Genomic DNA, 15575 nt, shown 5'->3' with positions numbered 1-15575 from the left:
AATTGAGGGGAAAAAAGGACACCCTAACAGGAAATTGGACAAAGATTTAAATGGTCCCAATGACATTTAGGACAATCTGGGCCCCGTATGACATAAACATCAGGGGTCCGTTGCAGAAAGAGTTGCGTTTAAACGCAAACCCCCCAAATCAATCGCAAGTCCCAAATGCGCGCTGTTGATTGGCTGAAAATAAAGTTACGCATGATTTTTAGAGTTGCGATTGATTGCAACTCTTTCTGCAACGGACCCCTGATCTGAAATAACAATTCTGATTGTTTCGTTAGTCAGTCTACTGAGCAAAATGCGCATGCGCACGAGGATCTTCATAGGCCGATCCATTTAGAGATCAATTGCTAATCTTTGTTTTACTGGCTCTGGTTCTAGACGAAGAAGAATCGATTTTTTTGTGGATGAAACCAAACGAAAAGCATAGGAAATATGTGCAAACGAGGTGGCATTTTACCGTCTCCAGAACTTGAATAACGTGCAAAGAAGGTTAAGGGTCACGGACAAAAGACGTCACTGATCCTGATGTTGTCACTCTGCGTTAGAAGATGACCGTGTCTGTTCCGTTAAATGAAGAAGTTGACCCCCTATTTTAAGTGCTGCTAACAGTTTAAGCTATTTTTACCACTTTTCTTTTCGGTAAACGGGTACATATTGTCTTAAAACATTTTTGAATTAAGAGAACGCATTTTGATAAAATGCCTCTATTTTCCACTTTTGAAAAAAACCAAGTCAAAGTAAATTGTCGCAATTTACTAACTTCGGCAAGGAAATGCTGAGCTTCGAGTAGAGCTCACTTGGAAGACCTTTTAGAAAAAAAACCCCGTGCATTTCGTGTTCATGAACATGATTTTTAGGGTTTCTATACGAAAATTGTACCGATCATGAAGGCCACAACTTTGAAAGCAGCGACAACACTGGGGAGCATTTCATAAGCTTCAGCATATCATTGCATCTGACTGGCCGCGAACAAATTAGTTGGTGAAAATCACTGAAAATCACATGCTTTTCACGACCCGTAAGTATTGGTCCCCAAGCCGAAGCTTACATAGCCATGAATTAGGTCACGTGACGAAGGTAGGGTCACATGACTTGCGTTAGGTGTCCATGTTTCCACTACCGTTTGAATACCCAATATCCATCTTCTCCACGTGGTGACGAGTATTGCCTGCAGAAAAACGAAGGACCGAAACACGGAGGTAAACATGAAAAAATCATGGGCCTGTTTCACAAAGACTAGGTAATAACAAATGCCCGATGCTCAGCGTCCATGAAGCACCAAGTTTTTGTCATAATAACAACGGGACTACATGTTAATGGTAAGCTGTTATGGAACATGGACCAGAAATTCCCATAAAGGTGTCAACTGTAAGGATGTCCCGTTAATACAGTCATCATTCGTCATCTATAGTCATGTTTGTATGTTTCCTCATGTTAACTTTAAAAGGCCAACGTCACTAATGAAACTAAACAATACACATAAATCATTTGAATTGTCATCTCTAACAATAACAGTTAAGAGATTGGTAAATGATGACATTTTGTAATGAAAGATCTAGGAAAATTTTACCACACAATAAAATGTAGTGCACCAAATTTAGAAACCTGCCCTCTGAAAATCAATATGATACTTACAGTTCACTTCCCCTTCGCCCCCTTGATCCCGTTTCCGACCGCAGCATCTGGTAGAGCTTCTCAAAGTTTCCAAAGCATGACAGTTGAAGGATCTTCAGAGATGCTGACTTCTTGGTGGCCTTGATGAAACTTTGGATGGTAGAGTCTGAGACTTCCCCACATGTTTCCTCGACTTCTTCAGCATAGTGATGGAGTTGCTCACCGGAGGGTCCTGCCTTGATGTGGGACACCTTCGGCAACGTCTGAAGAACCATGGTCAGGATTTGGATCAGTGTCTCGGAGCTGAAGAAGTTGCTTAGCTGGATATACTCTAAACTGGTGAGGCTGCCCAGGACAGTGTAAAGACCTTTGAGGCTGTTCCGGTGGCTGTCCACATTCCCTGGGTCGTGGTACAAGATGCAGGAGAGACACAGTACTTTAAGATTGGGATAGTTCCGGCACCATGCTGGTAGGTTTATGTACTTTGGATCAACATCTGTGCCTGTGATCTCTTCCAGGGTCTCAGAAGAATGGAGATTAGAAATAAAATCGCTCGTAGAGAAGATTGAGTTCACCCTCAGACATCGGAGGGTAGGTATAACCACGTCATCGGAGAGTCTTCTTAACGCTTCTCTTGAGGGACTGAAAGTGTGTGGCATGTCAAAGATCATTTCTGGCACGGAAGAGAAGTAACCATTCTGTAAACAAGCCGTAGCATAGTCCATATCGATGCGAGATGCAATGCAGAACTGGACTTTCTCAATATGAACTGGTTCCTCAGCTTCCCTGACAGAATTCAGGATGAAGTACCTGAAAGCGACATCAATCAAGAATCTCTTTGTGAACGCTGAAATTTGAAGGGACCTTAGGTTAAATTGAAGTTCGCGGTTCAAGGCATCATTTCTGTGACACTCAAAGTTACATTTCAATACAAGCTCTTGAGCCGCCAACGTTGAACCAGGGTCCTTCCAGGCTAGATCTCCCAGAACTCTTAGGATTCTCTTAGCGACATCAGGACTTTCACCGGAAGCAAAGGTTAATATATATCTCAGAGACTCACAGTCAGCAATTGTTCTAATGGAAGATAATATATCTTCTAATATCTGTGGGTCAGTCTGGTGGAGCCTTGCCAGACCGATTGCAGCGCATTTCTCGTGCACTAGTGGGTGACAGAAAGACCACTCCCTGTCCTCTTTGTTTAAAACCGAATGATCGGCGGAGGAAATGGAACATCTGATCAAACCGACTCTCTCAGCGAGTTCTGCACACTCTCGTTCACTGTCTGCCAAGTCCTTTGTCTTGAATGTTAGATGGCCATTAGGTTTCATGACGCTCTCCAGTGCTACACGACTGAGCCCTGACATTACACTTCTAACCGCCTCTACCACATTCGTTACATCTTCATGTCCGATGAAGCGGAGAACAAGCGAAGAAGTAATGATATCTGAGGGTGTGTTGATGTCATGAAGTTGAGCATGATTCTTCCATAACTTGCAAATAATCACAAGGAACATTGGCCGCGAGCAGAATGACAACAATACATCATCGCTGCCTATGTGTTGAAGGAGCTCATTGCCTCTTGCTTCATCAGATTCGAAAAACGAACGGATGAATTCGCTTTGGCTGTCAAAACTGAGATCTTGCATCTCAACTGATAGTACCTTACTTGTGGAATCCTCACTCTCTGGTAGACACGCCCGGCTTGAAACAATCACCTGACACTGTACTATGTCGCGAATCTTCTGTACTGCACGAAGGTCACCTTGTGAGCGGGAGATATCAAATCCATCTATCAGAAGAACAGAGTTCTTTGGGTGCATTCTAAGGTAATCATCAACCATTCTGGTCTTTGTTGAAGCATCCGTAAACAGGAGGTGCTTGACCACTGCTTCTCCGATGCTTCGACATCGTCGCAACTCCCCAAGTGTGAAGAAGAGAACTAACGGGACTTTGGAAAGAGGTGATTGCTCGTTGCCTTCCGCCCAGTCTAGAGCCAGCCTCTTCAGAAGACCTGTTTTCCCACAACCCGCGTCCCCATGTAGAAGGATAAATGGCGGTTGTTGCTTGCCCCTCTGGTCAGCACTTACGACGTCGTGCCTGCTCTTAAAAGTTTCCTTCTGCCCACTTTCATCTTGATACACTGCTGGGATCTCCAGGTAATGCTGGCTCTTTATTGCATCAAACTCATCACTGACATACCTCTCCTTTAAGGCGTCTTGCCATCTTGCTACGCTATCTTCAAGGGATTGAATCCTGCTCAGAAGTTTACCTGCAAGTAATGAACAAAATCGAAATATTATCCTTGTCTTCGTATCTAGTTTTAATAACAGTTAATGTTTTTTTTCAAATGCTTTAATTATGTGGGTATTTAAAAAAAGTATCGTCCTGAACAAGGGAAAATGAGAAGAGGCCTATTAATACTCAAGAAATTGATGACTACATGTATATGAGTAATACTCTTTAACATTGCCATTTTAACAGGAAAAAGTTCAACCCCTATTTAGAGAAAACACAGCACAACTAATGCAAATAATGCTGCTTCAAATTTCAAATTTAAGGCAGGTTGCGGAAATTACTGGGTGGATTCTTTCCCCTCTTCAGTTGCGCTATGAATACTAAAATATCAGATTTATGAGAGGGTTGAATAATTAGCCATAATAACGAACGATATAGTTGTAGAGTGTTTCAAATATGCGGGACTGATAAATGTGGTAAATGCTGTCCAGGATCATTTGAGGAATTCTCGCAAATTGCCACCGGTAAAACAAAGTGAATGACATTCCAGTTTAATAAGGATCTACGGTGTGGATGCTTCACCTTTCGTTATATACATGTAAATCTAAAAAAAAAATATCTTTTGTGACAGCATAGTGAATTTCCAACTATTGGGCCTCTGAGATATACATTATGGGTTTGAAACTCGTATTCCGTTTGTGTACGTACGATTAGTAATAGCTGCATAAAGATCATCTCGACCCAGATCAGAGGCAACAGCAGCAAGTATCCGTCTTCCCTGAGGTGCGTTGCCAGAGCGTTTCTTCCAAAGCTTAAGAACCGCAAATGCACATTGCGTCACGCCCTCTCCGTTCGCCTTTGACACATTCTTGATGTCATTTTGGTTTAGGCCCAGCCGTTTGCCTAAAATGAAAAACACAAAACATTTAGTGTTTTCAACAAGCTGATTTTTTTTTATTCAAACAAAACACATCTTAAAATTATGCGGTAAACGGTGGCCGCGGTGAGACATATTAGTTACAATTGAGATATCTGATTCGGCATGTCAACTAAATTTGAACTGACATCTGTAGAGAATATAGCATGACAGACTATGACCTACACGAATCATAATTTGGTAATTAGACCAAACCTCTCGTAAAGAGAAGGAAATCTTCAGAGTAATCGAACCCTCAACCCCAGGCTTGCACAATCTGTACGAAGTGATAATGAAATCACTGAAGATTTTACGCTTGGGCAAATCAAATTGTTCCAATGGTTGCCCTACCACTAACCTAATGTGTGCCATTCCGATGTAGACCTGATCTCTGTGGATACTATACGGAGTTCTTCCAATGATAACTCCGCCTTGGTCTTTGAGACAGTAGACTTTGGTGTTGATTTTCTCAAGGATTTGGAAGGTCCAGCACTCTTCGAGACATCCGGTTTTGAACTTTGGTCATGATCGGTACGAGCCGGTTTTGGCTTATTTTCAGATCCGTCTGGTATACTGGTGACCCGACCAATCGGATGCTCTCTTTGTGTTTCTCTAGGCTCATTTTGTATGGTGATAGTTCCATCGACTGACTTCAAGACGGCAACTGCTACAGTTTCACCGGGTTCGACTGGATCTAAATGGCTTGTGACCATCCCCGGGTAGGGTTCTAACTGACCAGAACTTTGATCAAGATCTACCGAACGTGTGTCATCGTCGCGTTTGGATTCATAAACCTCTGCCGGCACCGTTGGGTAGTAAACAGAATCATCTTTAGCAGAAGGCGCCGATGGGGATGGAGCGATACGTTCATGTGGATCGGTTGTGACAATAGGAACGGTGATGGACTTTGGTTTGGGTGACTGAGATCGCTGTTCGTTGTCGCTCAGGACCTCCATGGGGACGTGTATGACATTGTGTCTCTGCCATCCTGTTTCGGTGTCCTCATCCGATTCGTCCTCGAGACTTCATGGGAAAGACACGAATAAATAATACTGAGATAAGTTGTGGGACTGATTAGAACGGAAAAGCGGAGTAGGAAGGTAGGAGAAGAAGATGATGCTGATGATCAGGAAGAAGGAGGAAAGGAAAACAAATGGTAAAGATGAATAAAAAGAAGGATGTGCTCAAGAGAGAGAGAGAGAGATAGGAAGAAGAAAAAAGAAAACGATGAAGAAGAAATAAAAAGAAAGAAAAAAAATAGGAAAAAGAAACGACATAAAAAAACGCAGAAAAGGATGATCATCATCCGATTCGTCCTCGAGACTTCACGGGAAAGACAAGAAGAAATGATACTGCGATAAGCAGGGAGAAACGATTGGCAAGGTCATGAAATGTAAAACAAAAAAGAACGTAAAGGGGGAGAATAAAAGGAAGATGACGAAAAAGATGGTAGTAAGACAACAAACATTAATCAAAAGGAAACGGAAGGAACTCGTAAAAAGGGTGGATTAAAGAGAATAATGAAAAGAAATACATTAGGGAGAAAAAGAGGTAGGAGAGGACGAAAAGGCTGTGATGAATAATATGAATGTGAAAGGCGATTAGAAGGGGAGGAGGGCAATGTGATCATTCTTAACATACATTAATATTGTATAAAAAAATAATGCAATTACATTGCAAGCCTATACTTAAAGTGCATGTAACTCCTTTTGGGTTTCTGAATTCATTGAATAATAACTCTTTTGACTAATACTATGCATACGCCATCATTTTTGGATTCCCTCATGATATCCTCCGAACACCTTTGTATTAACCATCTGGTCCAACTACTTCATGAACAAGGTGTTACTTAAGCAATTAAGAAATATTTCGAAAACAGAACTGGGGAGCGTTTCATGAAAGGACTTGTCGGACGTTTTATCCGACAAGTCCCATTTTATCCGACAGTTACCATAGTAACAGTGCCTCACAGCCAATTAGAGTCAGAGAAAGATGTCAGGTCTGACAACTTGTCGGACAAAAATGTTGATGAAACACTCCCCTGAAGGAGAAGAAAAAGAACAAGAAGAAGAAAAAAAAGAAGAAGAAGAAGAAAAAAGAAGAAGAAAAAGAAGAAGATCAGATCATTAAAAGGAATACTGAAGGAATTGAAAAATATGACCTCCAACATACCTGTCGCTTAAAGACTCAACCGTTTCCACTCCTGACTCGGTTTTATCATAACTTCGCTCTGTATTCATCGTTGTTCTTTTGTCATCGTCATTAATGATGTAAGGTATGTTTGGTGTGGACTCGGTTCGTTGCCTTCTATTTCTAGCTGCCCTGGCTTCTGCTTCAAGTATATACGTTCTTCCTGCAATGATCACCAAGGCAGCAGATTACTTATTAGACAATTTCAAGTGCAGTGTTGACATTTTGGTGTTCAGTGTTTTAGTTATTTTTTCTAACATCAAATATAAAATGAAGATGTCCTAAACAGTCACTCATTAGGTTTTAAGCGGTCAACTGGTGCTTGGAAGCGCAATCCAAATTGGTCTTTCAACACCAGCAGCTGCAATACCAATACCGACCTTGAAATCACAAAATGTTGGTTCTGTTTTATTGGTATTCTACATTTTGGTGTTCGGTGCTGGTGTTAGGTCTACTTCTTGCATGAGTATATAGAAGATTAAATATAAAATCAAGATGGTCCTGAAATGTCACTCATGAGGTGTTTAGTTGTCGATTGGAGCTGGGAACCTTAATCTGAATTGGTCTTCCAACACCAACACCGAACTTGACAAAACGCAATATTTGTTCTGGTTTATTGGTACTCGACACAACACCCGGCAGGAATATCTTAATAGTTACATGTAGATAGGGTATAATTTCGGCCGTAAAAGGGTTTCAGGGACATATTGAAGCAGTGCTCAACTACCTGATCCATTAACTAAGATTATGAGGGGATGATATCATCACTGTGTTTTACTACTATTCTTTATTTCAAAAGCGTTCTTGTTGCCACATTCTAGTTTGTAAATACTCGCGCAATTTTCTCCGATCATTTTCAGAAGTTATTTGAGGTATTAAGTTTAAAACGACACTTAACAACCAAAAGTCAGGTAGATGTCACTGCAAACAATAGCCTGTGATAATCTAACATCAGAAATATATATCTATTACGGTAACAGTAGCGAAGTGATTGAACATGAATTTAGTTTCGAGCTCACACCAGGTAGGGATTACAGCAGTCCGTGTTAAAACAACGTCAGTTTGGTTCTGAACTGGTGCCCGTTTCATAAAACTTGTTAAGCCTCTTTTACACCTTCACTGATGCAACACGGATCATCACGGATCTCAGTCCATGATGATCCGGGGTGCCAAATTTGTATGTTCCTAGCATTCCCGGAGTGAGTACGGAGGATAGGATAGGATAGGCAAGGTAGCAAAAGGGATCCTGTTTGATATGCTCCCGGACCAAAAACGGAATACCCGGATGATCACGGATGTTACTGGGTCTTTACACGGACCTTCACGGTTGTTCACATTCTGTACTGGCTAGAATGAAATTTCGTCCCTTTTTGCAGCATCTGGAGCATGCTCGTGCTTGGTTATGAATACGGACTATTGTTCATGTACGCAAACAATACAAACATTTGACCCCGGATAAAGCCGGTACCAACAAGGATCACCCGGTTCTTACCAGGAGCCTCCCGGATGATGCATTCGGTAGCTACGCGGATGTACAAGGAGGCTATAAGGATGAACACGGATGATTATCAGTCCGTGTACTCCGGGATGAAAAATTGAACATGTTCAATGTTTCTCCCGGACGTGCCGGTACATCAAGGATGGCGCCGAATGAGTAGCCGGAGTGTACACGGTAGTCCCGGACTGTACACGGATGCCCCCAGATTGACAATCCGGGATGATCCGTGTTGCTTCCATGAAGGTGTAAAAGGGGCTTTAGAATAACAAACATGCAACAACATGTAAAGGCCGCTGGTATCCTTCATTCTGATTGGCTGATAGTAAAATCGTTATAGAAATGGTTGTTTTAACAAATATTTATAAAAATGGAACACTGATGTTGTGTAAACGCCTTTTTGGATTCCGGGCTGGTGTTAAATCAAAACCGGTACTTTAGCAGTTTAAAGTCCAGGTTAATAAAACTTGCTATAGATAGTGCACAATGTCTATAACAACTTTACTATAAGCCAACCAAAACAATCTATTTCAGTAGCTTTAAACTGTTTATGAAACATTCTCGCTTGTGTTATTCTGCGGTCACCAGGATCACAGATCATTAGTATTCGCGATGCGCATAGTGCATAATGCAGAGGACTCTGAAATAGTGAGACTAGAGTCACTGCATACTGTTGCTGGCTCTTATTTGACACAAAGATAGTCCCGTATTCTGAAGTCAGGTTTAACTTAAACTCAGGATTAAAGTTGTAGTTTAAGTATGGGAAGCCAAAAGTATCATTTTTTAAAGTTGTATGCTTATTATGTTTACTGTGCTCTTTCCCGATTCATCGATGGTGAAGACAATCACCTATTTATACTTCCTAGACAATTATGAATGATTTGATAGCGAAATGAGCGGAAGGATGACATCTCTACCGCTGGTGGTTTATGTAACAATTGGCTTTCCATACTTAAACCGCAATTTTAAACCTGAGTTAAAAGTTAAACCTGACGTCAGAATACGGGCCATATACTTCTGCGTCTAGTCTTCACTCAAGGCATGATATAATTATCAAATATTTGTCTGTGCTTGCAGACTACCTAGTGTCCGTGTCGGCCTACTTACGTTTGATCTTATTATAAAGATCTTCACGCCCAACTGTTGACAGGGCTAAGGCTAGGTGAGATCTCGGATTGATCACCTCAGAACAGTTGTTTTTCCATAGCAACAGAACTTCCATGGCACAGAGAGGTACGTTTCCAAGGTAACGCTCCTTGAATGCGGCAAGTCTGCTGGTGGATATTCCAAGATGGCTACCAAGACGCATCCAGTCCGAATCCCGTAGTTCCTCGACAAGCTCCTTGATCTCCAGATCTGTGACCTCTGACCTTTCGACTCGAGTTGAAATCGGTACAAATGAAGATTCCCTTACTGTATAAAAGTGAAAAAAAGAGACACTCTAGTGAGAAAGACACTTTGCACAGGGTATCCTTTGGGTGGGTCTTTCGTAAAGGTGTTCGTAAGTTACGAGCGATTTTACGGCATGTGACCCTTTCTTGCGGTAAATGGTGTACAACAATGGTTGATTAGTGCCACCTTAACGCGTAAGAAACTATCACCGGTCATTGTTAACCTACAAAATACTTTTTGAAGGACCCATGAGCAGTGGTAACATGCTACATGTATAATAGATAAAGTACATGGCGACCAAAATCGAGACACCACATTAAAAAAAAAAAAATTCTCATCTAAGGCACCCTAGCGTTAGATTGCATGGGAAATATGCTTGCCTCCCATTCAGCATGAGTACAACCAAGTTTTCATTTTAAGCATACTATGGCACATCATGATTCTAGTTTATCATTATTTATGTACAATTTCATTGAATTCTGTTAGAATCTATTTTTTGATTTTGAGCCCTGTTGACTGGCATTTGACTTTAACATTGATCGATAGTGCTATGCAATAAATGTCTATGTATGCAGAGCAAACGTCATAGCCACACCAACATAGCCGATTTCAAATCGATAAAACGCCGTTTTCAATAACGTTGTCGGTTTGAAGTCGGTATCGTTGTGACTGCAGCACAGACAGGATGTAAAAAAAATAGTGAAATGTAAAATAAAATACCTGCATAATAACTTTCCCTTCTTTCCATTGAGTGATATCCCATTGATGTAATATTATCTTCTTCATGGGTTGCGAAAGAGGTCTCTCTGCGAACTGAATGTGCTGCGTGTGGGCGGTAGTTTCCGGTCATCCTCGACCTCACATCCGGTACAGCAGAGACGATCGGATTGAACCGGGTCTCGTGCCAGGACTGGGGCCGTGACCGACTGTCCATCTCGTCATCTCTCAATAGGGAACTAAGGTAATCTTGACTGGATCGCCTCCTGTATTGAATCGGTTGGCTCGGTTGTTCGGTATATTGGCTATGATGGGCCATTTGGTGGCTGTGGTGGGCGATGTGCTGTGAGACATTCTTCGGTTTCCGGGTGAACCGGCGTTGTTTTCCCGGTGATGTGGCTGGTTGAACCGGTTCATCTCCGAACTGGTACCGGCGAGATTTATACCGCTTTGAGTGACTTTGTCCCATCTTGACCTTTGACCTTCTTAGTTTTGTGTCTCAAGCTTGCAATTCCTACAACATAAAATATGGAAAAATTTGCAATGTTTATGTTGCGCAAATTAAGTCTCTTTGCGCTCTAAGAAGGCAGTATGGAGAAGAAAGAGAGAGAGAAAAAAAGTGAAAAGGAAAAGCAATCACATTGAACCTGAATACATCAGTATATATAACCTAAATACATTATTATGCATTCCTGGACATTCGTTAGCGGATGTGAAAGTGTGCATATTTGGGGGAGGATACAAATCAGCGGACGAGAGAAGAACCGCTGAACTACGAATTATTGTTAAATGTAGGAGCTTTGAGGGTGATGGTATGGTCCGAGATCTGGGATTCCTAAGCGGATATTCATTCTTTCGTTAGTTTCGTTCTTTAAAAGTAAAAAAAATACTTTGACAAGCGCCACGATGTTTGGTATCGATCGTTTCACACAGGAATTTCTCTTATTGCTCAATAATTATATCCGTACTTAATACTTTGGAGAGAACCATTTTCTCTTAACCAATTTGATCTTCGTTCTATCATCTCATCTCTTAAATTTCTTATTGTTGCGTAACAAGAAATGTTATTGCGCAATATTAATTGTTACGTAACAATTAGATGATAACAAACAAGCGTTACTATGTATGTTTCTGTGAAGGGCGCGCATCCTCAGCCAGTCATCATAACAACATCTGTCTAAAGGCCCAGTCACATATAGCCCGACGCACGACCCGCGCATTGAAAATTGGAAAATAGGGCCAGTGCGTCGTTGTGCGCTCAACTCCTGTCAGAATTTGTGAAAGGCTAGCGAACTTGCATCGAATACATAACATATTGCTAACGCGCTGCGCGTATACTGGGCGCATTTTGACCGTACACAGAGCGCATATACAAAACCTCCCAACGAATGCATCACGTATTGCGAGCGTGTTGAACGAATGGCTAGCGCATGCACTGCGCATTCAACGCGCAGCCCGCGACCGAAAACTTCCAGTCACGTGACTGTGGCTGCAAAACTTAAGGCCCGGTCACATATAGGCGACGCACGAGGGGCGCATGGCCCACGTGTTGAATTTTTGCTGTTTTGGTCAATGCGTTGTTACTCGCTAGATCTGCGCTATTGTTCGTTAAGCGTTCGACGAGCGCGTTTTACCAACGTTATATATTCGACGCTCTTCGCTTGTGCGTCGTGATTTTTTGAGCATGCTCAAAACTATGCGCAGAGCTCGACGCATGACTCTATACGCCATGAACTCGCTAAACATTCGCAAAGCGCGCTGGACCAACGTTAGACGTACGCTGAGCCTACGTTGAGTATTCGGCGGCTGATTTCGAACGAACGACTGGCGCACATATAACGTGCTTTCCAACGAACACACAACGAATATGAACGAGCTGAACGAATGCTGAACGAGTGCTGAACGTGTCTCTAACGCACACAACGTGTATCCTGCGTGTTCATAACCTATACCCGGCGTGTGCCTAGCGTGTAGTCATATGACATTTAAGTGGATCCGGCACCAACTCCTCATCACTTCTCCTCCAGCCCTCGAAAGATGGATGATCCTGACACTCAAATGAAATATAAAATTGCAGTTCTTCAACATCAGCAAAACCTAATGGCACTGACTATTCACCAACCACAAGTCTCCAGAAGGAGAAAGGAAACAAATTTAACATTTGAAGACAAATCTGGGCATGGTGGCTCAGCGGTAGAGCGTCCGTCTCATGAACGGGAGGTCGTGGGTTCGATCCTCGGCCGAGTCATACCAAAGACTTATAAGAATGGGACCTTCTGCCTTCTTGCTTGGCGCTCAGCATTTAGATTGGAGAAGAGTAATAATAACATATTAAGTTATGCAGGGCCCGCTGGTAGAGCAGTTTCCTAACTGAAGTGGCTACCCTTGGTAAATAAAACGTTATTATTTATTATTATTTTATTATTAAATCCACACACCCTTTTCTCCTACATGTGTCTATTAGCTTTTTTCATATTTCCTCTCTCTTCTTTGTAAAGTATTAAAATATTATGTACAGTGATAATATTCAGATATGCCGGCATTTTTTTTTCAAAAAATAACTTGTGTTTCCCTGCCTGATAAATTGAAACTGCTTTAGATATAAAATATTTTCAAACTATTTTTCTTTGGTAGTGTAAGTAACAAAATATATTTTCTTGATAACTTAGTATTTTTTCTAAAAACTTAATGTATGCAGTTGTTTATAGGGTTTTTCGTATTTGTTTTTTTTACTGGATATCACGTCAGTCTTTTTTACCAAATGTGTTCTAATGTACTTCTGCTCCCACTTTCCTGATATCCCTTTCAATTCCTATTCTTTATCTTTTTCTCATTATTCATGACCTCTCTTTAATTATGTAATTATATTTTGTCTATTTCAAGAACTAAATGTATTCGCGTTTTTATATTTCCATTTCATTGATTATTATGTCGACTTTTATATTGTGTAAATCCAACTTGCATGCTGCAGAAGAGTAAGTTTAATAAACACACTTATTGTAGTTTGACAAGAAACAGGACTGTGCTGTATTTATTCAATGCACTAATTGTTTTTATTAAAGGCCTTGCAAAAGTTAATACCCCCATCATTTTTTTATTGAGGGGAAGGAAGGGGGGGGGGGTGTTACACCCACAAATGTAATAATCGCCCACAAATGTAATAACGCCCACAAATGTAATAACACTTTACCCACAAATGTAATAACGCCCACAAATGTAATAACACTTTACCCACAAATGTAATAATTTCACCCACAAATGTAATAATGCACTTTACCCACAAATGTAATAATTTTTGATCGCCCACAAATGTAATAATGACTTTACCCACAAATGTAATAAATTTGAAGGGATTTTTGGCAAATCTGTTCTAAGCTAAAATCGTATAGTAATGCGTTCATTTAGCACAAAAATGCAAAGTCTCATTTCCTGACCCGGTTATTTTACAAATTATAATATAAGTCCAAAGTCTTTATTCCAAACCCGGTTTTTTCAAAAATTATAATGTAAATCCAAAGTCTTTATTCCAGACCCGGTTGTTTCAAAAATAATAATATCAGCCCAAAGTCTTTATTCCAGACCCGGTTGTTTCAAAAATTGTAATATAAATCCAAAGTCTTTATTCCAGACCCGGTTGTTTTGAAAATAATAATATGAGCCCAAAGTCTTTATTCCAGACCCGGTTGTTTCAAAAATAATAATATGAGCCCAAAGTCTTTATTCCAGACCCGGTTATTAAAAAAATTATAGTATAAATCAAAAGTCTTTATTCCACTGAGACCCGGTTGTTTAAAAAATAATCATATGATCCAAAAGTCTTCATTCCAGACCCGATTGTTTCAAAAATGATAATATAAGTCCAAAGTCTTTTCTCCAGACCCGGTTGTTTAAAAAATTATAATATAAATCCAAAGTCTTTTTCCAGACCCTGTTGTTTCAAAAATTATAATATAAATCAAAAGTCTTTATTCCAGACCCGGTTGTTTAAGAAATAATAATATAAGTCCAAAGTCTTTATTCCAGACCCGGTTGTTTACAAAATAATTATATGAGCCAAAAGTCGGGTCTGGAATAAAGACTTTTATTCCAGACTTTATTCCAGACCCAATTGTTTCAAAAATGATAATATAAGTCCAAAGTCTTTATTCCAGACCCGGTTGTTTAAAAAATAATAATGCAAGTCCAAAGTCTTTTTCCAGACCCTGTTGTTTCAAAAATCATGATATGAATCCAAAATCTTTTTTACAGACCCGGTTGTTTAAAAAAATAATGATATAAATCCAAAGTCTTTATTCCAGACCCGGTTGTTTCGAAAATGATAATATGAGCCCAAAGTCTTTATTCGAGACCCAATCGTTTCAAAAATTATAATATAAATCCAAAGTCTTTATTCCAGACCCGGTTGTTTCGAAAATAATAATATGAGCCCAAAGTCTTTATTCCAGACCCGGTTGTTTCAAAAATAATAATATGAGCCCAAAGTCTTTATTCCAGACCCGGTTGTTTAAAAAATTATAATATAAATCAAAAGTCTTTATTCCAGACCCAGTTGTTTAGAAAATAATATTATAAGTCCAACGTCTTTATTCCAGACCCGGTTGTTTCAAAAATAATCATATGATCCAAAAGTCTTTATTCCAGACCCGATTGTTTCAAAAGTGATAATATAAGTCCAAAGTCTTTTCTTCAGACCCTGTTGTTTCAAAAATTATAATATAAATCCAAAGTCTTTTTCCAGACCCTGTTGTTTCAAAAATTATAATATAAATCCAAAGTCTTTATTCCAGACCCGGTTGTTTAAAAAATAATAATATAAATCCAAAATCTTTATTCCAGACCCGGTTGTTTACAAAATAATCGTATGAGCCAAAAGTCTTTATTCCAGACCCGATTGTTTCAAAAATGATAATATAAGTCCAAAGTCTTTATTCCATACCCGGTTGTTTGAAAAATAATAATAGAAGTCCAAAGTTTTTTTTTCAGACCCTGTTGTTTAAAAAATCATGATAT

The 15575-nt window shown here is 40.1% G+C and overlaps 1 protein-coding gene across 1 annotated transcript; it reads right to left on the bottom strand.

The window, feature by feature from the left end:
- Positions 1-186: 186 nt before the first annotated feature.
- Positions 187-11075, bottom strand: LOC121417439. Its single transcript, XM_041611155.1, has 7 exons — positions 10569-11075; positions 9564-9869; positions 6944-7124; positions 5130-5794; positions 4564-4758; positions 1642-3889; positions 187-1174 (listed from the first exon to the last, which is right to left on the bottom strand). Exons 1-7 carry the CDS (start codon positions 11032-11034, stop codon positions 1123-1125), a joined length of 4113 nt encoding a protein of 1370 aa, XP_041467089.1. The 5' UTR covers positions 11035-11075; the 3' UTR covers positions 187-1122.
- Positions 11076-15575: the final 4500 nt, after the last annotated feature.

The sequence above is a fragment of the Lytechinus variegatus genome, chromosome 6 (assembly GCF_018143015.1).
Source record: "Lytechinus variegatus isolate NC3 chromosome 6, Lvar_3.0, whole genome shotgun sequence".
Taxonomy (NCBI): domain Eukaryota; kingdom Metazoa; phylum Echinodermata; class Echinoidea; order Temnopleuroida; family Toxopneustidae; genus Lytechinus; species Lytechinus variegatus.
Note: the sequence above shows the minus strand (reverse complement) of the source record. Positions and strands in the feature narration are given on the sequence as shown.

What these genes read in the sequence shown, in the direction of transcription:
- LOC121417439 (XM_041611155.1), bottom strand. Translation starts at nt 11,034, where the DNA reads ATGGGACAAAGTCACTCAAAGCGGTATAAATCTCGCCGGTACCAGTTC. An exon ending in AAGGGAAAGTTATTATGCAG is followed by an intron (nt 9,870 to 10,568) that starts GTATTTTATTTT and finishes ACTTTTATACAG; the next exon opens with TAAGGGAATCTTCATTTGTA. An exon ending in ATCGGAATGGCACACATTAG is followed by an intron (nt 4,759 to 5,129) that starts GTTAGTGGTAGG and finishes TTTTCATTTTAG; the next exon opens with GCAAACGGCTGGGCCTAAAC.